The sequence below is a fragment of the Rhinichthys klamathensis genome, unplaced genomic scaffold, assembly GCF_029890125.1.
Source record: "Rhinichthys klamathensis goyatoka isolate OS25496 unplaced genomic scaffold, OSU_Roscu_1.1 h1tg000547l_1, whole genome shotgun sequence".
NCBI lineage: Eukaryota > Metazoa > Chordata > Actinopteri > Cypriniformes > Leuciscidae > Rhinichthys > Rhinichthys klamathensis.
In genome coordinates, this window is record NW_026607018.1 from 859,259 (window position 1) to 881,044 (window position 21,786).

General features: G+C 37.6%; 1 protein-coding gene across 3 annotated transcripts in view; it reads right to left on the reverse strand.

The window, feature by feature from the left end:
• Positions 1-12,815: 12,815 nt before the first annotated feature.
• Positions 12,816-21,786, reverse strand: part of ccser2a (coiled-coil serine-rich protein 2a) — a 54,045-nt gene continuing 45,074 nt past the window's right edge. Inside the window, exons 12-13 of one of the 3 annotated variants that reach the window (XM_056238854.1) lie at positions 19,963-20,002; positions 14,604-14,763 (exon numbers count right to left, since the gene is read on the reverse strand). In XM_056238854.1, the coding sequence (XP_056094829.1) occupies positions 14,703-14,763; positions 19,963-20,002 (101 nt within the window). In that variant the 3' untranslated portion in view covers positions 14,604-14,702. Of the gene's footprint in view, positions 14,764-19,962; positions 20,003-21,786 lie in introns of all 3 variants that reach the window. The other 2 variants (XM_056238853.1, XM_056238855.1) reach the window with 2 other exon arrangements.

The following is a 21,786-nucleotide window of genomic DNA, read 5'->3' on the forward strand; positions in this document are numbered from 1 at the left end:
GTTTTTGACGCCTTGGGAAAGAGAATGGGTTGTGATTGTTCAGCTGTTTATAAAAATGACTGAGGTCTTATTTTTATGGAGAACCAAGTGTGTTTGTCTGGCTTTCAGTTCACTGAAGGCACTAAGACTGTTTGAAGATTTCCTCTGAAGACACCCTTAAGCTGCATCCACTGCTTTAGGTCAATAGTAGCTATAAAATCTATAGTATAGAAGCCTTTGAAATGGTAAAAATATGCATTTATCACAGCCTCCGTGAGGAGTAGGAGGAAATCTACTGTATCTTTATAGAGCCAAACTCACTCAGCCAAACATTGGCAATTCATCAAAGCCATACAGAGGTTTGTGACCATCATGGAAAAAACACACCAAAATATTATTTTTTAGAAACGTAACAAATAACGAGTGAATGAATTAATAATAATAATAAACAAATAAAAATAAATAAACAGCATTTAAAAGGTTAAAGGGGTCCTTTTATGCCCTTTTGCGAAGTCTTGATTTTGTTTTTGGAGTGTATAGAATATGCCTTCATGTTTGATCGTTCAAAAAACACATATTATTTTAACATATTTTACATTATTACAGCACATCTCTCCTCAGTCTGGCTCGATGAAGCCCCAGAGATTGTCTTATATTGGGGAGATGAGAGGGTCTGGGATTTTAACATTGGAGAAAGCTTAACGGCTAAGTTGGATCATATGAGGCACCTCAGCCTATCGTGTAATGGCAGTGACATCAGTGCCCGCCGTTCAAAGAAGTATGACAGTCAATTAGAGTTTACGTTAATCAGTTTCTTGTGGATTAGCGCGTTGGTCTTGTGAATATATGTTCTATATTTGTTGTTATAATGCTGGTAAACATACAGTAGGACTGATTGTTTGTGGAATGTGCTTAATGCGTAAAAAAAGAGTGTGAATTTCTCTATTTGCTGAGCTGCAATGTAGTCGCTGAGTAAAAAAATACATTTAAGATTAGGCCTACACTAAAAACTTAATTGTGATTTAATACATATTTAATCCATTAAAATGTTGTTGTTTTTTTACCTTCATTCATTAAACAGCGATATATCAACAACATTAGGCAGACAGCAGTTAGCCTTAGTTACGCTTTTTTGGCTAAAGGTTGCAAGCTTGCCTTCCAGTGGCTTTAGAAGCCCCTCCTTCTGGAATATGAAATGTGCTGTGATTGGTTAGCTGGCCCAGTGTATTGTGATTGGCACCACTTAGAGGAGAAGCACGTGTTCAGAAAATGTCACGCCCCTTACCATAACCGCGAATTTCATCTGCTCAGGTGTAAATATTAAGGATGGCGTCAATTTCAAACCAACTCAAGCCTGATTCTGACATAAATATATAACAAACAGATTTAATGCACAGACTTTGCAAGCACAGATTTCACAGGACATTTCAGAGTGGGAGGGGTTTTATTTTTTGTAATTTTCTTATGCATTTTAAATAAGATGTTATACACCATTTAATCATGATATTTGTCAAAGAACTATGCAAATAGTAATCAATCACAAAACCATGGTTAATTTTCCTAAGGGGCGGTGAACAGTCTTACAAAAGCGAGAGCTTATAATCTACAGAAACACTGTATAATGTCGGGTAGCAGGTGAGCGGTGGCAAACAGCTTTACCCTTTGTTTACATCGTAGCAAAAACATAAAACTTAAAATTGGAACTGTTAATAGAAAAGTTGTGATCCACAAACACCAGATTGTCCCATCAAAGGGGGAACTGCTCCATTTAAGGAGAAGCTTTTGTGCGTAGCCTGCATTGTTCTCATCTTAGTGTCTGGAAGCTGTTTTCCGTAAAATGTGTTGCACACAGATAAACGCTGGGGTTATAATGTCCAGGAATAGTGTTTAAAATAAATTTTAACCACTCAGTTTGTCAGCCTTAGAAAGGTCAAACAAATGAATTTTGGAAAAGGGGTGGAAAAAACAGCGTCTCTTTGACATAGCAGCAGCTCAACCAGACCTCGTCCCCTTTTTTGCATATTCCGGGAGCGGGATTATTAAAATGAGTAACATTGTGACTTCAAAAAGCCCAGAAAGCGTTGTATTCCAAACGAGTCGTTTGGTGTATTTCTTGGAAAGTGAATTATGTTTGATAAAATATCTCCCTTTGAGCTTTGTAACCTTGCAGATCTTTTTTATGCTCAAACAGCAACATTACACACATAACTAAAAGTGAAAAAGCATAATAGGACCCCTTTAAAAAACAAAACTGCATACATTTGGCGAAAGAACATTGTTTTGGTTATGCTTTTGATCTGCTTGACTGTGCGGATGAATATGGTTCTTTCTCATAACTAAAAAAAGAGAGCGAGATTACTGCTCATAAAACATTCACTATAGGCTTAAGAGATATAACCAATTCGGATGGAAAGGACCTCAAGCTGACTAGCTGAAGACGTTACTGTAACTATACAACACGGTACTTCCACCACAGCGCTACAACAACCCATTATGAAATTACTCTTAACAATACATGATGCTTTACAATGAAGTCTGTTAGACAGCTACAGTACATACAGCAATTTATCTTTATGTATTATTACCCTGTTGAGTAATAAAAATGCCATCTCCGCGTCGCATTCACAACATTTCAAATCCTTCAGTTTTCTACATCTCCAAAAAAAACAAGTCAATGTTGATTCTCGTTGTATTACGAGCTCTGTGGCTGTCACCTTTAAAATGGGTGATTCTCCGGTGGTTCCAGATGTAGCGTGCTCCATGTCAACCTTTCTTGCTCCTTATGACAACTAACCTACGCCACTCCCACACCATTCACTCATCAAAGTAGTCGGAGCAAGTTTTCTCTGTTTACGGACATGAAGAGACACGCACGGGAGAGTGACGTATATGTACACAATTTCCCGCGAAAACCATCCTGTCAGGTCAAAATATAAACACTTACAGTATAATAGGCTTACCATATTAATGATGTTTTGAGCCATTATTTAAATAAATAAATAAAAGTTACATAGTTTGAATAGTATTAAAATGATCATTCTATGATCGTTTCTTGTATTTGATGCAAATTATTCCACACCTAACAAACAATCCACCGTGGTTTATGTGTTTAGGGGATGGGAAAATTAAAGAAAGGCAAAACAAGGGAATTTTCGGGTTGACGAGAGAAAACCTTCTCTGTAAGTCTGCCAAAGCCTTGCTGACATTTGGATATCATTATTAAATGACACGAAACACTGAAGTGGATTGAACTGCAATAGGTTTTAATATATTTATTTTATTATAAATAAAGTAGTATAATTAGATCATAATTTCATGGGGATATTTTTCATACCCCAAACCCTAAGCCTACCCCTAACCACTGAACAAGAAAAAAAAAGACTAATCCTAAATTAATAAGAAAGTGTCATAAAAGCTGTCAATCGTATGCACTATAGCACTGCACTGGCTGTGGAAGGGAAAATAAAATAAAAAATAAATAAAAATAAGATCATATCTTGCGCTAGGTTCTCCACAGTTTTTAGAACCAGTAGTTTCATTTGTACTCTCTATCTGTGAGTATTTATTACCTAGGGGGCAGATTCATAAGTTACATAATTTATGCTTCAATTCTGAACTTATTGATGAACTTATAACCTACATTAGAAGACAGAGAACTCTTTGCACAGCCTGCACAAAGAGCCTGTGTTTGTGTTGTTCACTGCAGCATCTCTGAATGGATGGGGTAAAACTTCCTAAATGTACATGATATATCCATAAAGAAAGAGGACAGCACCTTTGAAGCAAACAAACTATAATCAGCAGCACTGAATCAGCCTCTCTTATGACCCACAATGAAAAGGATAACTTGCAATTATTGGACTATAGACTCAGATGCAGCAGAGCGTATATTGACCAGTTCTGAAGCATGAGAGCCAAGTGTGCTCAAGAGGAACCTGGTTACTGCCATTGATTATCCAAAAACCTATGATCGGATTAAACTAGCAAGCAAATCTACAATCCATACATGACCGACCTGATATAAAAACATTATTGATGGATTTTAAAAAGTTTGTTTCTCCACTTTAAGCCACTTATTTTAGCTTTGAATGCTAATGGATGGCTCTCCAGGTATTGCAGACCTCCCTGGATGAAGCCATCAAAGCAAAGCCTGTAGCTCTTGTTTAAAAAAACATTGTTCATATAAAAACAGTGAATGATTATGTGTTTTTAGGTGCTTTGGAAGAAAAAGAACTAAGTGGCTAAGGGAAAATTTAAATATAGGCAAAAGTTTTGTCTGTAGGGGCTTTGTAATCTGCCTTTGGCAAGTGCAGGGAAGCTGTGATTAAACAGAAGCTCACTGTGCACGTCTGAAGCAGAAAGAAAGGGAACTAAAGAGAGTGGAAACCAATTATAAGTAAAGAATAGCTTTGGTAAACTATGGGAAAGAAAGAGCTCCTGAGGACAGAACAAACATTTAAGAGGATAGAGACTCAAATATCCTAATCTTCCAACAAGGGCCTTTGATGAAAGTGGATCGTATTATTCATATCTTCACAGATCTACAAAATATTATGTAATCCTAAAACGGAATACTTGAAATCCCCCAAAAAGCTCACCTTTCAGATTTTTTAATCAATCGGACCTTCTATGTGAACCAAATCTACCAATTCATTGTAAAGATCTGACTCACAAAAAAAAAAAAAAAAAAAAAAATTGTAATAAAAAAAATCCTTCATTAATCAGACACTGCTACCTCTCTCATGAAGGAACATTGAAGGTTTATGTCATGACTTTCAATCAGTAATCACTAAATTGTTGGTCTGTTTCTCACACAAAGCTATCACATGACTTCAGTTGAAATACAACAAAATGATCACTTTTATGATATTTTAAGCTTGAAAGTCCCAGTCCCCATTGATTGTCTTCACCATTTTTTGTTTTGTGGAAAAAAGTGAGGATAAGAAAATTACAGAATTGTGATTTTTTTTTTTAGGTGAACACATCTGCAGTTCCCTTGCTCTACAGCGCTCCTGGAGTTCCTACCATCATCGAACACACCATTTCTGTGAAAAATAAATGCTGCATGTACAGGGTTTAATGTTTACAGGGAGATTTCCATTTCTTCCAATAAATATGTAGTGGAAAACGAAAAAGTTTTGTGTTTTGAACTGCCAAAGAAACGTTTTGGACAGTGTATAAACAAGACCTTTTCAAATATTTACACCATTGCAAATCCGCACAGGCTTCCGGCAACTGGGATTTTAAATAAATAACCCACTCCCACAAATATTTATACACCATGCAGCTACAAATTTAATAAAATCTCTTCAGTTGAAACTAATTTCATGAGGTTTTCTGCAGAGGAAAACAGCCCATTTTTCATTCACAGAAAAATAAGTTATAGTTAAACACTGTAAAAAGTAACAGATGTTGATTAAATACTGTTGATTTGACTCATGTCCCTCTCTGTGTTTCATTTCAGATGTTGATACCCCGTTTGCACCACAAATAATCGGTGACTTACTGACTGTCAAGTAGAAGACAAACGGTTTAATTTCAAATACATTTCAAAGCTTCACATAAACTGAGCAGTTTGGTTGATGTTATGGTTTGTTTGGTGGTTTTTTCATCATTGGTTTCATCATCCTGTTCAGCTCCCCTTCATATTTTTGTTGTTGTATTTACCATGAATGAATATCAGAAATTGTTTTCAGGGGATTGTTAAGAAACATAGGTGTCACATTTTATTTAAACGACTCTTTCACGCTATACCATTTTCTCCACTTGCTCGGTTACTGAATGAAACCAATTCAGTTCTGTCGAGGTAGTGGATTATACCTGTGCTTGGTGGCTTTTCTGATTGTATTTTTTCTTTAATTCATTTTGCCTACAGCAGAATCCGTCCCTAAGCAAACTGCCGCAGGGAGACTGTCTGTCTCTTAAAGTGACAGAGCCCTCAAACGCAGGAGGCACGGATAAACATTATCTGTGCAGCCAATAATCTCATTCCAGCAAGAATAATAAGATTATCCTCTTTTTCTTCTCAATAACTATGAGTTTAAGTGATGAATGGTAAATTATGTCTCACATAACCTTTGTGTATGTTATTATAGTGTCACTAAATCAGATTTATCTATTCTTAAATTTATTTTCTTGTGGCTTTGCAGTTGTGCTTGTACCATTTCAACTCTCACTAGATTTCTGCAGGACATTTTAAATCCAACTGATGCCTAGAGCAGTATAAATATTACACCATATTCTTTTTGAAGGGAAAACCTGTTTCTCATGTAGAGAGATTGAAAGCTTGTCAGATTGGACAAGCTGTGCATGTCTGATATTGTATTGTGCAAAATTGTTTGTCTTAAAGGTATTCATAGTGTCTATCTTTGTTTGAAGAAAAAAAACATCCTCATCAGACTTAAATATTAATTTATGTATTCCTAGAGGATATTGCGTTGATATATCCCAAACAAGTCTTTGTGTAGAAAAAAGTGTGAAGCAGACAATCATCAATCATTGTTATTCATCCAAAATTTTGATTTGAGCTTACAACCACTAAAATATTATTTAAATGGTTACTGATGGACAAAAGCTTGTAATAATGTTTCATCAAACACTGATGCGAACATAGGCTTTAACAATGACGGTTGATTCATCAAGGATTAATCTGACAAAACAGCCATTAAAAATAGATCATGCAACAGAGATAATCATTAATAACGAATTATCAATAAAGTATGAGGCATGGCAGGCAGAGGAGGTTGTTTGTGTCTATTCCAAACATTAATTTGCTATGTTTAACTCATTAAAATATGTATTTTTCAAGCATATTTAACGTTGGATTGTGTACTGTGGAGGTCAATGGCTGATCCTAACAGATTTCTGACTGGTCGGTGTTCTAGATTAGTATTTCTCAACTGGTTTTGCTTCAAGACAGGTTTACATTGATTGAACATTAAGTGTCTCAACAAGAGCCAAAACTGTTTATCATACAACTGTGAACAAAAATGTCCCTAAATTCTCAAACACCTAAATGCATCAATATAACAATGAACTGCTTACAATATACCAAACTTTTAACATGACATAGCTAAAAAAGCAAAATCGCCAAATTTAATTTCTAAATGTCTCTTGAATTTTGATGGTTTCATGCTCTTGTGTACCAAAAATTCACAAAACATTTGTATACATTTTTAAATTAATCTTAATTTTTCCCTTTATTAAACCCATTTACTTTTCCTTCCTATGCATGATTCTTTGAATATTATTATTATTTGCATATTTGTGTTTTTTCTTATGTCCCATTTTTGGGTTGCGACACACGCGTTGAGAACTACCGTTCTAAAATTGATCAGTCATGAATTCCTAAAACCACTGAATTCATAATGAACAAAAGCACTCAGTGTACTGCGTGTGACAAACATCAAGTATGCTGATCCGTCTAGAATTTCACAGGTTACTAATCCACAAAACAAAGGCATCTGGCAAACTGCCATCCTGTAAAAATACAGACACTGTGTGTGCTTTTTAAAGGATGGCAGTGCACTTCGCTGAATACATGCAACAGGTTTAAAGATGGGATCAAAGAGACCGATTTGGAACAAACTAGTTGTTAAAGCCAAGGGCTGGTAAACAGAATATTGTTAGATGAACTGTAAACTGTAGTAAAACAAACAAAAATGTTATAAATAGGATTGTTCATGATCTCAGAGATGATCTCTAGAAAATAGCAAAGATCCTGAAGAATAATGGATATTGCTTTATACGTACCATATTGTCCAGTTTGCTGTTTCACACATCCTGCATCTGCAGCACTGCGTTGTAACTGCGGCAGCAGTCTTGTGCTTTCATGCAGACAGCATTAGAGCTGCGGCTCTAAGCAAGTAAAGTGATATCTGGGTTACTACTCTGAGCAATTTATTTAATAACAGCCATTGAGAATTATTACAAACTTTGCAGTTTACATGGGTTTAAGTGCTCACTGATTGCATGGTGATGAAGAGCAGAGGTTCAAGTGGGGCATGTCGGAGTACTTGATACCGTTCTTGTGTTCCTCTTCTCAAAGACTAAAAGGATAGCCTATTTAAGCAAGCTGACACATGTTATATTTTTGTACATTTATCACTGCTGGGAAAAAATTCTCCAATTAACTTAAGATAACTTGCCTCATCTTAAAAACCCAGAGAGAGTCAATTACATTAGCCGGACACAACTAACTTATATTTTCTAACTCATTTTTAATTTTTGCATCTGTGAACAGCTCTGCACCTTCTGTGGACAATAAGTGACTGAATTCAAGCAGGGCAAGACAGGGTACATATCCCAGGGCCGCAGTCTCCCAGGGGCCCGAAGCAGTCAGCTTAATGTTACTGAATAGTCATTGTAATTTCATTTGTGTTATTATCACACATGTTGTGGAAATTGTAATAGTCATTGATCCCTAACAGATATCATATCATCATTCAGGAACATATGGGACAGGACAACTGACCTTAGGGACGGCCAGTTTTGGCCAGTTTATTTCAGTACCAGTTTGTGTCTTTAAGTAGACTGAACAGCAGTAAGGACCTTATCTGGGTGGGTGAAAGGTACAGCGGGTGAAGAGGAACCTTGAAAAGAGTATAAAGGCTGTCTCATATCTTCCTGTTGGGTGTCACTCTCATGCACAGCGTAACTTCTGTGTGTCAGACTAAACCTATTCTTGCAAGAATAAATCATTTTAAAAGACCTTTTGTCTCAGAATGTCTCTTACGCAGTGATATTGGTTGGTTAATGATTTTTTGCCACAACACACACCATCTGGAGATGTCTTCCCCCACAGGTCAGATTATTCCATGTGATTTTGTATCTCAATGACTACTAAAATATATATTTTTTGTTGATTATAATTTTACTTCAGTTCTTTTTTTAAATACTGCTTGTACTGTAAATGCAGGTTGCCGGTAAATGCATGACCAAAAACGACAGAGTACTTTTAAAGGGTTAGTTCACCCAAAAATAAAAATTCTGTCAGTAATTACTCACCCTCATGTTGTTCCGACCCCGTAAGACTTTCGTTCATCTTCGGAACACAAATTAAGATATTTTTGATTAAATCTGAGAGCTGTCTCACTCCTCCAGGCTTCTATGTAATTGAAACTTGCCGGCCCAGAAAGTTAGTAAAGACAATGTTTAAAATAGTCCAAGTGACTACAGTGACTCAACCATAAGTTTATCAAGCAACGAGAATACTTTTTGTGTTAGGTTAACTCTAACTAGGACTAAGCAGTGACCTTGAAATTTAGGAAATTGTATGTTGTTCTTTAATTTTGATCTCTACTGTATAAATGTGTGTGTGTGTGTGTGTGTGTGAGATAAAAAAAAATATTTTTTAAAGTAATAGTTTTTATATAAGTATAATTCGTATTAAGATACTAACCTTGACATGCAGTTATGGACCTCCGTGGTCCTTTGATTCGACTCTCCCAGGAAAAAAAATCTTATAGAGAGAATAGGAGGGATGGAAAGAGAAAAAGTGGACAGAGTTGTTTTCCTTTCTTTAATCTGCTCTTCCAAACCGTCCTTTCTTTCGAGGTTTATTATACAGAAATTAAAAGACTGTCAGTGCCTTTGTTTTGGACTGAAATAAACAAATGAACAGCAGAAAAACAAACACGCTCTGGAGGTCTGGATAATTACAGACAACAATTATGTAATTAATTTCTTTCACACTGCATTCTCCAATATCTCTTCTCTCCTTTGTCTCTCTCTCTCTCTCTCTCTCTCTCTCTCACGCACACACAATTTACCCAGTCAAGAGACCATTAGACACACTCAGCACTGACTGCAAAGGTACCCATCTACTTTCTTGACCTCCAGATTACAGCTAGAAAACATGATTGGTGGGGCAGATGTGGTCAGAAGGTCAACACTTTGGTTAGCAAGAGTCCAGATAAGGCATACATTCAATTCCCTCTCTGTGCTACAATAGCGATCACTGTCCTGGTTGGAGTTAACACTCCTACACTGAACTTTAAAGCCAAATACACTTCAAACACACATATACAAGCTCCCACTGGCTGACCGAGCAGCCCAATCTCACCTGAGCAGGCCCCTCAAACACTTCCCAGTAGATCAAAAGTAAAAAACTTGACTTTTTGAAAAAGTTACCGAAAAAAGTCCCCAAAAAATTAAATAAATAAAAGCCTCTAACTCTCTAAGCAGGGAATGCAGAGAGTCATTTCTCTGCAGAACACTCATTCAGGCTGTACGTCAAAACCACTTGCATTGAGCCCTGAACCGCTGCAGGGAATTGGAGGACACAGCATCTCCAGTTCAGTGCACTGAGAAACGAGAATGACTCATTGGCAGCAGCGTGGCCTGCCTGGATCTCTGCCTTTCAAACAGTCTTCACACAATCATCAACACCCTGAAAGTGGATATAGGCTGACAGCAACAAGACATTTGGGAAAGACAAAATCAGATGTCTTCTATCTCTCTCTCTCTATCTACCCATTTATCCATATGCCAACAATGACAAACTTTTCTTGACTTGTTAGAAATGAAATTATTGAGGTCAAAATATTAATCTTGAATATAATTGCACCATGAAACTGGACGCATATCATTTCATTTCTATGTATACATCTAATGTTTGAAAAACAAAGCTGGAACTTTTCTTTAGAAAGTGCTAAAGTTCAGTTCTTATTTATCTTCATATTGTCAATGCCGTTTATACACAGTGTTGTTTGGAGCAGATTGAGAATATTAGACAATTCTTCCAGAATGTGTGGATTTACAGTAATGAACATGGTGGCATAAAGCAGCCCTAAACATAATGTATTAGGATCTGCAGTGAAACACTGCAGTGTGTAAAATATAGGAACAGCTGCAGGAAGCCGCATAAAAGAATGGCTCTGACACAGAGAAAAAGCAGAGAACGTGAATCTTATTTCTTCACTTTATTGAAGTCTCACACGTTCCACTGGACCAGGGACAGAACATCAACACACAAACAGCTAAATAAAAGAAGTTGCACAGAATAAAATGACAGCAAATCAAACAGATCAGGTCAAAAAGACCACAGTCTCTCCATCGTGGAGGTTGAAACGGGTCATTTAAAGTGCTTGAATTCATTCCTCTGTTAGTAAACATCTTTTCTGTCCAGACCAACAGGTTGGCAGATGTTGTTTTCATGAAGCTATAATGGAGCAATGGTAGTGTTCTGACAATGCTGCATAATCTCGTGTCACAATAGGTGAAAAACACGACAAGACATGAACTATATATGGAAGGAAAAATGGAAGTTTTTTTTATAAGGAATTCATGGCAAGTGTTTATTGTTTCAGACATTTTCATGCTATCAAATAATCATCCAGGTGAGAAGAGGAGGATGCCATACACACATGGGCAGCAAGTCATAAATGTATTTTACACAACAGTAAAAGGTCTTTGTATGAGTGCATTTATTTTAGCAATTCTAAATCTAAAAACTAGACTTAGTTGACTTTTTTGATTGTTTTCTTTTCTCGCTGCAGAACCTCAATGATGATTTGTTAAAGGAAACAGCATCTTAGAGTTGCAGATACTCATGAAACAGTGTTTTTACAGCATGAAAAGAGATGTAGAAAGCCTCACATTTAAAGCATTAAAGCAAGAAATGGCTGGATGCATGCTTTACAATAATTTTTTAATAAAACTTAATGCTGCTTTACTCTAATTTATCTCAGTTTAAAGGCATAGTTCATAAAAAAATGTCGTCACCCTTTGTCACTCCAAACCTGACTTTCTTTTGTGGAACACAAAGATGTTTTAAAATGTTAACTGTTTTTGTCAATTCGGTGAAAGTCAATGCTCCAACTTTTTGAGAACTTTGTCATTTCAATCTTGGATACCATTGATTTTCATTGTATGGACTTACTAGCAAAATATCTTCTTTTATGTTCCACAGAAGAAAGCAATTCATTCTTTGGAACGAAATGAGGGTGAACAATTGATGACAACATTTTTGATTGAACTGTCCTTTTGATTATGGGTCATAACAATTTTGCCTGGTTAACAGTCAAATGAAAGAAAATATGTTCTGGGCACCAAACTGACACAAGCAAATGGAATTAATGTTCTTCTATAACTTTGCAATAGCAAGACTACAGTCCTTCTGCACACGTATACGACACAACGAGAGACAGATGTAGAGAAAGAAATACAAACAAAGTGTCTCCAGAGCATTACAAAACAAGCCCTCCATTGATTTTCTGCTTAGTATAACAACAGAGTTGGGTGAGAGAGAAACACACACACAAATATCCTTCTATTGATTTTCTTTAGTTGGTTTTAGACATGGCTGCCCATCACTGCTTAGGGTGTGTCTAGAGGTGTGCGGCCCAAATAAGAGTGTTGTAATACCCAAAGCCCCTCGTATTCTGAGAAAATGGCAGTAAAATCACTTTCGCTTTGGATTAAACATCCACCGTAAAAGTTAGGGTAAAGTATCTGTACATACTAATATGTATACACTCTGATATATTGTACATAAACATGGGATAAAATCATAGTACGGATAAGTCCATGTGCTTCCATGCAGTGGATATTGCTGTATATTTATGTATTACAGTGTGCATTATGTATCAAAGCATGCCAAAAGCAAATTACTGACAACCTCAACCTTCTGAGACATACTTATGTAATCTTAAGAACAAAAAAACCCATCTCAAGAACAGTAAACCTTTCTTTAAGAAAAAAAAAAAAAAAAAACTATCCTGAATGTCCTTAAAAAACCCTTCGGTGGTCAAAAGGAACATCAAAGCAACTTACGGCACTAGACAAACGGTCCAATTTATCTCAGTTTTCAACATTTTGCCATAAATGGAACTTTGTTTTTGTTTTGTTTTTTATTTATCATTGCTTGCAAAGTCAAAAATAAGTTAGTGCAAAATCAAGACGAAAATCTTTTCCAAAAATTAAGAACTCGCTCAAGTCTCTGCAAGAGTATTTCTGTGCCAAAGACAAGGCAAAAATGTTAATCCTGCAGCATTGGAGCAGACTGAACAGCTTAATAAAGCCGTTTTAACTGTAAACATCTTTATAATGTATAAATAATTCAAAAGAATTATAACAATTTTGTATGCAACTAATGCGGGGTGAAAAGGCAAGTTAATGCTTTGAGCATGCCATAATCCATAATCAAGAAAAATAACCTTATTAATACAGGAGGCATGAGCCTAATTAAAATGAAAAACTGCTGATCACGACTGAAGCCAAGGTGGAAATAAAGGAAGCACTGACAGCGGCATGTGCGCCCTCCTGCCAAAACACTGTCTTTACGTCAAAGCAAGTCTTTAGCACTGAGAAGACATTTTTTTTCAACAAAAACAAAAATAATTTGTAGCTTGGACTTCGTGTTTATGTGGTGAACACAGACAAGGATATGAAATGTGGCATGAAGTAATCTACATACAGATCAAATCACAGCAGACTGACAGGTTTTCTCTGTGGAAACTGAAGATGAGACGTGGGTCATGAGACACTGACTTCTCTGTCTCTACGACAAGCTCTGGGAGGTTGCGTAGACAATAATATGTGTGTTTTCGCAGTTAAGCCACGGGAGGTTGGTGATGCAAATGTCAGATTCACCCACTAAATGAGTAGGCGTCCAGAGGGCATGCCGCATGGGAAAATATTCAGACACTGAGGGCCTTGAAAAAGCTCCGCAAGCAATCTATGGCACTTTCTTTGACGTTTGTTGAGTAACGGTAAAAAAAAATGAGCTCTCTAGTGCTTTCCATTGAAAGACAGGGCAAAATTTGGGAAAACAAGCAGTCTGAATTTCTGTCAGTCATCCTTTTCTCCAGTTTATCAATCCATGAGAAGCTCAACTGTATTAACATGGTTATGTATGGATGATGTAATTGTGAGCGGTAAAGGTTTCTCAGTGGTTATGGAATGATGATCAATGACTTTTAGTCTGAATCAAAAGAGTGGTTTTGTGCGACAGAAGCGCTGATTGTGACACTACTTTTTTGTTGCATAGTTAGATGCGATAGCTTAGCTTCTTTGTTTAGCTTAAAAGGTTGTCTAGCCACTAACAACACCATCTAGTGCAAGCCGCATGTGTGATCATGCGTTCAGGGAGGTAGCCTTATCAGTGTTTATGGCTGCAGCTGACGCTCAGTGGATCTTTGGCTTTTCAAGTCTTGTGGAGATACCGAGTGGTACCGAAGCGTTGTGTTCGGGGTCAGCCTCTCTCCTGACCACTGCTGGCCAAGGCTGGGATAGCCGGCCGCGAGTCACGGCGACGTTCCCTGCACTGTAGCATGGCAAACCTCTGGACGGAGGAGGCGGAAGAAGCTGATGGGCCTTGTGGTTCATTGAGGGTCCTGGTTTTGGGTTTGACCCACTACTGCCCCCTATAGGCAGAACAGGGAGAGTTACCCGTTTGTGTAGACGTGGAGGCTGCAGGACACGCGGGCTGAAGGACAGGGTATGAGGTGTTTGCAGGAGTTTGTTTTGATGGCTTTCTGGGGTCGGTCTCACAATCTGTTCTCCAGCCCACTGTGAGACACTCTCATTGTTGTCTTGTATGCGAAGGTGGGTGCTAAGCAACCAACTCAGCTCCTCTGGGTCAGAAAGAGATTTAGACTCCACGTGAGGATCTCCAGCAGGAGGAAGAATTGGGTCGGTGGAGGGGACTGGAGGACAGGACGTAGAAGGCTGTTCTCCTTCGGTGCAGGCATCATTGTGGCCCCCGGTGGGGACTGTTCTTGCTAGTTTTCCCTGGATGAGGGGCTCGTTGGGGATGTGACTGATGGGCTGAAGTATTTGAGGCTGTGGAGGACAAAATAGAACAGTATTTAACACAATAAACTAGAACATAGATCTGCGATCAGTGGATAAGATAGTTTGGGACTGAAATTTGTGGTGTTTGTGATTGAAAACAGGTGTGACTTTCAAATTGTCCCATTCATAGAACAGCTTACAGGAGCAGTTACAGAAACACTGTACGAAGGGATAACTAATGTGATAGCTGTGAATAACAAAAGTGACTTAAGTGAATGTCAAAGATAGAGACTTCTATAACATCGGAAAGTATTCACATATTTGAGAAAAAAAACTCCTATTGAGGTTCATCCATCAAATCTTAATTCACCGACAGGAGCATCACATGTTTTATTTTTAACTGACAGCAACTGCTGTTCACTAGTTCCATTCACACAGCAACAGTAAGTCAAATGCACTCTTTGTTGCGAGTCATCATTCACAGTGCTTCACAGGAGTGAGTTGTCGCTGAGAGATATTTTGGAAGTTTACTTGTAGTGATTCTCTGATCAGAGTAGATTTCTTTACAGAATAATGGGTAATGTAGTTTTTCACCTGGAATTCAAATGTTAAACAATTGTTTAAAAAAAAAGATGAAATAAAGTGGGCTGGCGGCTTCAAAAAAAGCATATATCAATTCCCAAAAATATTCACATATCGAAAAAATGAATGGGAATTTTACTTTTGGAACCCCAATATTGCACTATTACAATTAAGTAAATTCCTCTTCCTGCAATTCAAATTCCAAATCAACTTCTCGGGGGGTGTGGCAGATTCTTCAATTCTGAATTTTACACAAGCCTGGTATTAACAAAACTGTATTCAGCAATCTAAAACAGCACTGAAAACTGTATTCTGTTGCTCTGTGAACATCGCCAGGTTGATGAGACGTTAGCGGTCAGTCGTCCTGTCGACTGTTCAGTTCCAAACAGAGTGTGACAGGGTGGATTTGAATGGATAAGCATGTATACAGGTGAGTTTCCGTAAACACAACTGAACTGTGCACCATGACAGAGGCACAAGTCCTTGTTTCCTTCTCATTCACTCTCTCTGTCTCTCATGGGCTGTTTCTGCTGAATAGCACAGCTCTACTGAAACCACACCACCCCCTACTGGTTAACAGTGGTTTTATGCAGCCTGCCACATTTCTATTCAGCCAGAGACCATTGTAAGGTGTGTATTATCTCCAGATACTATCACAAAACAATTTTATCACATGCCCAACCACACAGGGTTGAGAAAATGTCAAATTGAAGAGAGGTAAAGCATTACAATTTAAAATGCCACTAGAGAGTGCAAAAAAAACAGCAGAAAAACAACATAATCGTTCCTCACTTTAAGAATACAGAGCAAGAGTGCAGTGTGGGAACAAGGGAGTAAAAGTGTGAGCGAGGGTTTGTGCATGTGTGCAGGAGAGTTGTCAGTGGCGTGAGACAGTACAGACAGTCACATCCACTGCGTGACATCACAAAATCTCTGGGGTGGAGAGACGTCAGCGGACACCTGCAGATAACATCCATAATGCATTCATCTCTGTCCATCTCTGTCTCTTAGTGAGAACAGACGAGTCTCAAGAGACTGTAACCTTTTAAACCCTGTGACATAAATCTCTGTTCACACTGACATCGTTTTTAATCACGAGTTTGTCACTCCAAATGCAAATCATTTCTGACATTATTTTCCATGCATTTTTTCTTTTCATGTGAGCTTCACGGTCTTCACTCCTTTTTGTAGTTGTCGCATCACATCCCAGCTCACTTGCATATATGCGAAACTTCTCAACTTTGTCCATTTGCGGAACACAGCCAAATTGCGCCAGTCACCAGAAATTGGTAGCTCTCATTGAAAATGACTTCCGGTAACTTCCGGAACCTCCGGTAACACTGCCAGTGTGAAAGGAGCTTAAGAATAAAAGCAGATGCAATGAGTGTGCCCCTGCAAATGTCATAAAAGCAATAAGCCACCCAAGGCCACTTTTACAGTCATTGCAAGGTTAAAGGGTTAGTTCGCCCATTTAAGACATGAAGTTGTATGCAATCCTTACCAGCGCTATAGTGCATACACACTGACCCACTCTGTTGGTCACCTCCCTGGTCAGAGTTCTGGCTGCTGGAAGTTTTTCAATGAAGTACTCCCGGTTATTTTCCGGGGTCACAAAACTGTGCGTTTTTACGTGAAAAAAATGATTTGCGTTTCAAAGCTTGATTCATTTACCACACAAAAAACACGCCGGTCAAAATTCATACCTCAGTTTTAATCGGCACTATTTTCTATCCATTTCTATCAATCCGCGCTGCTGTCAACGTCAACAGTGCGCACGTTCAGATCAGCTGTTGATCGCGCGACTCGCTGACAACATGTCTGACTACGAAACTTCTGATGATGAAACCAATTTTAGCACAATATCAGACGGATCAGATGATGAAAGTAATTTTAGCACAACGACAATGTTATTGATTGCAACACCAAACCTCAATTGTGTGTGTGTTCAATCAAATAGTTTTCTCAGCAAATTGTACCAATATCCCTATAGGCTATACTGTTTTTATATTAGACATCTTTTCACGTGTTTTATAATGGAGTCTAACGTTAAACATCAGCTTGTTTACCGTACAGTTTAGACATGGGATCATAAAGTTAGTAAATAGAGCTTACCCGTGGTACTGGTACAGCAAAACTCTTTAATTTTCCTTTTCCTCCTTGGTTGTAATCGTCTTCGCTGAAGTGAGCACTACACACACGAAAATCCTTTATTCCGGACTGGATATTTTAGCTCCCGCAGAGTAGCCGATGGCAACCAGAAGCTGTCTCATAGTTATATTCGAAACAGGAAAACGATGGAATCTGAACTTTGATCCCGGTACATCGTTGTGGTCACAGCCTGGGAATTTACAAGTTCGCACCATTGTTAATCTAATACTTTTTACGTCGTTGTCAATGTCAATCGATTGTGTAAACACTATGGAACAGCTGATCTGAACGTGCGCACTGTTGACGTTGACAGCAGCATGGATTGATAGAAATGGATAGAAAATAGTGCCAATTAAAACTGAGGTATGAATTTTGACCGGCGTGTTTTTTGTGTGGTAAATTAATCAAGCTTTGAAACGCAAATCATTTTTTCACGTAAAAACACACAGTTTTGTGACCCCGGAAAATAACCAGGAGTAGGCCTACTTCATTGAAAAACTTCCAGCGGCCAGAACTCTGACCAGGGAGGTGACAAAAGAGTGGGTCAGTGTGTATGCACTATAGCGCTGGTAAGGATTGCATACAACTTCATGTCTTCAATGGGCGAACTAACCCTTTAAGGTATGTTCTTAAGCATAATGCAAGGATTAGTATCTAAAGCCCCCTTAACTGTGGTAAAATTACTGTATTGAACAGCCTCACAGCCTTATTACTTTTATTAAACAACAGCAACAGCATTATGATAAATGACACCAATTTTCAATAAACAATTTGCACACGATAAACAATTCTTCTGCCAAGTAATATAGTTCATTATACGGACTCTAGGCAGTTCTGGGGTTGCCAAGCAACATAGAAACTTAGAAACAACAGAATTCATCACAGGTGTGTTTTTATCGGCTTTGAACAAGGCTCATGACATCTAATTATAAATTAAAGTTGAAAATATCTGTTTTATAATACAATATATTAACATCATAAAAACAAAGGAATCCAATCATGCAGCACCGAACAAACAACAGCAACAAGACAGTAAAATGAAAAACAAAGACGTCGAACAGATTCTATGCTGCTCTGACATTGTGGACTGGTTCAAAATCTTAATGTCTTTTATAGGGGTTTTATAACACCGCTACAGATGAGGATGTGCTAAAATTGCAACAATGGCTTGCAGGATGCTTGCAAGACTATCATAAATCCTAATAAATTATTAAACCTAGTGAACTATTTATAATTTTTTTAAATTGTTAAATGGAATGAAAGTAAAATGCAGTTTTGTTGTGGTGGGGTAAATGAAAATCTGAACTTTTTGCCCTAAAGGCCTAGAAAAAGAAATCCTTTTTATTAGTCCTTAATAGTCAAAATTGCAAAGCATCTGCACAAAAATGGTTTGTGCAGGTGCTTGCAAGACTATCATAAATGAGTAATGTTTTGCACTGTATGCCACTGTTTTCTAAAAAAAGAATTAGAATTCATAGCTTTCATGTAGTTTCATTACCGTATATTATATTACAACTATTGTTGCAGTAATAGCTTTTTCTTGTAAAGAAAACTTTCCTGATTGAATGAAACATGGAAATATATTTTTCTGAACCAAATAAAAGGATTTTAAAGAAAAATGTATAATCTTTTGTGGTGGGGTCCAAGAAAATCTGAACTTTTGGCCTAGAAGAAAACAATCCTTATTATTGAGCCCTAATAAGCACCTCGATTTCAAAGAAGCGCATGGAGAATCAACTGACTCTGAAACGTTTCTCAAGATAACATTCGTAACACGATTGCTAGATATTACAACAGAAAGAGCTGGCTCTAATTCAGTCATTCATCTTACTATAAGATTTGGCTGATGAAATGTGGCCATTTTGATAATAGAGAAGGTTTTTAATATCCTGAGTTTGTAGAAGTGGAGGTTATAATGTGAATCCCGAAGGAGTTATTGGATCATTTTATTTTAATTGTCCTCTAAAACTGTTCAGCGTCTCCCTGTGCAGTCACAAGACCAAGGACAATTGCACCATGGGCTAATTCCCTGCTTGTGTGTGTGTGTGTGTGTGTGTGTGTGTGTGTGTGTGTGTGTGTGTGTGTGTGTGTGTGTGTGTGTGTGTGTGTGTGTGTGTGTGTGTGTGTGTGTGTGTGTGTGTGTGTGTGTTTGAGATGTTTAAACCCTGGTCCACCTGTGCAGACTGATGTCTGTTTGGATAAAGTCTCTGGGAGCGGGCTGAGAGAAGCGGTGAGTCTCCCAGAACATACCAGTATACACTGTAGCTCTAGCAAAGACCGATCTGACACAACCACAGCAGTCACAGACCATGGAGGAAGAGATGAGCAGAAACATTAGGATTTCAGACAGGTGGTTGAGGCCAAAGATTAAGGGGAAAAAACTCTCATGCCAAGTCTCATGTATGTGTGAAAAAATTGGAATCCATGCTTTAAAAATAAAACTCAAACAAGCATGCATTGGTCATTCACGTCACGTGACCATGCAAAGGGTGAAGCTTTTAGTAGATGTTACTGTACCACGCTGTGTCGCGGAAGTAATGCACAAGATGCTCCACCCCTGTCCCGAGGTATTATCGGATAGGCAGAGGGGGAGAAATAACACAGAGCACAAGTTCATCCAATCAGGAAACAGGAAGAGGAAAGGGAAAGGGAAAAGACAGGAGGACAAGGAAAGTAGAAGATAGAACTGACAAAGCAGTGGAGTAAAACCGAAAGAGAAGAAAGGAAGAGTAGAGGAAGGAAGGTCTGTTGAGGAAGAGACTGAACATAGTCTGACATCTGCTCTATAACTACAGTCATGTTTACAATCATGTAAAACACATTCTCTCAGATGATCACAGCTCTATTCTTGCTAAATTAAATGACTGTGCACACAGTTACAATATCTATAATTTACTGCAAACAATTACTGCTGTCATGTCTTCCATTTGGACTTTTATGTTCAATTGTATTTGGTTATTTCCTGTTGCCATTTTGTAGTCCCCTTGTAGTTTTGCTGTTGATTAACCCAATATCGTTCCCAGGTGTTTCTAGTTTTAACAGTAGCCCTTATAAATACCCGTTTTCCTTTGTGTTTTGTCAGTTTTTGTTATTGTAACCTCTGTTTGTTCCTTTGCTCCCTGTCTGCCTGATGTTACAACTGCAAATTGAATTTTTACTATTATTATATGAAAAATAGGAAAGAGGCCACACTATGCATATGTTCTTTTATTTTATTTGCACAGACGCATTTCGGCGCGTGCCTTCTTCAGTTGGCTTAAAACTTAAATTTTATCATGTATTTTGTAATTTAGTTTTAAATCTAACATCATTTTAAAATGTAATTTATTCCTGTGATGACAGCTGAATTTTCAGCATCATTACTCCAGTCTTCAGTGTCACATGATCCTTCAGAAATCATTCTAATATGCTGATCTGCTGTTCAGAAAACATTTCCTATCATTATCAATGTTGAAAACAGTTGTGCTGCTTAATATTTTTTTGGAAACCAAGATGCATGTTTTCCAAGATTCAATTTATTTGAAATAGAAATATTTTGTAACATTGTAAATGTCTTTACTGTCACTTTCAAACAATTTAATGCATCCTTGCTCAATAAAAGTATTAATTTCTTTAAAAAAAAAAAAAAAAAAAAATCATACAAACTTAGATTTATTTCTGATTATTTTGAGATTTTCACAAAAGAATTTCATTCCTCACAACATCAGAATTATTATTTTATTATCTTATTTTAAAAAATTATAACAATTATCCATTTAACTTTTTTACTCCGAGACCAAAATAGGCTTCCATGCCCATCCCAGGTAATGCGCAGAGACAATTATAAAAAAAAAAAAGTCATTTGTAAGTTGACTTTCCTAAAAAGTTTGATTTCCCTGAGGCTTTTGCAACTCTGTTTGGTCTGACATGTCAACTTCTAGCTCAGTCAATGGGATGAGTTTGAGGCAGGGCTACCTGTTTGATTATTTATCAAATATATTCAGAAAAAATATTCAGGAAATGTAATTTTGCCAAAGCAAATGAATTTAATTGCAAAATTCCAAAATCCATGCACAAAAACACCTGAAGACAGGGCTCGAAGCATGGCCATCTACACAAAAACACACAGTGTAACAGCAGATGTGGTCCAACCAGTTCAGTGACCCACCTAGACCTGAGAGACAGTTCAAAACTGCCCAGCGGGGAACTGCTGACTTTGTCTAACCTCTTAAACCGCTTTCTCTTTCATCTCTCGAACACCACATCTCCTCCTCCTCTCTCTCTCAGACTGATATCCTACTTACACATCCCTGACTCACTCCATGATGTAACTATACTGTGCATTTATATTTATAAACCAAC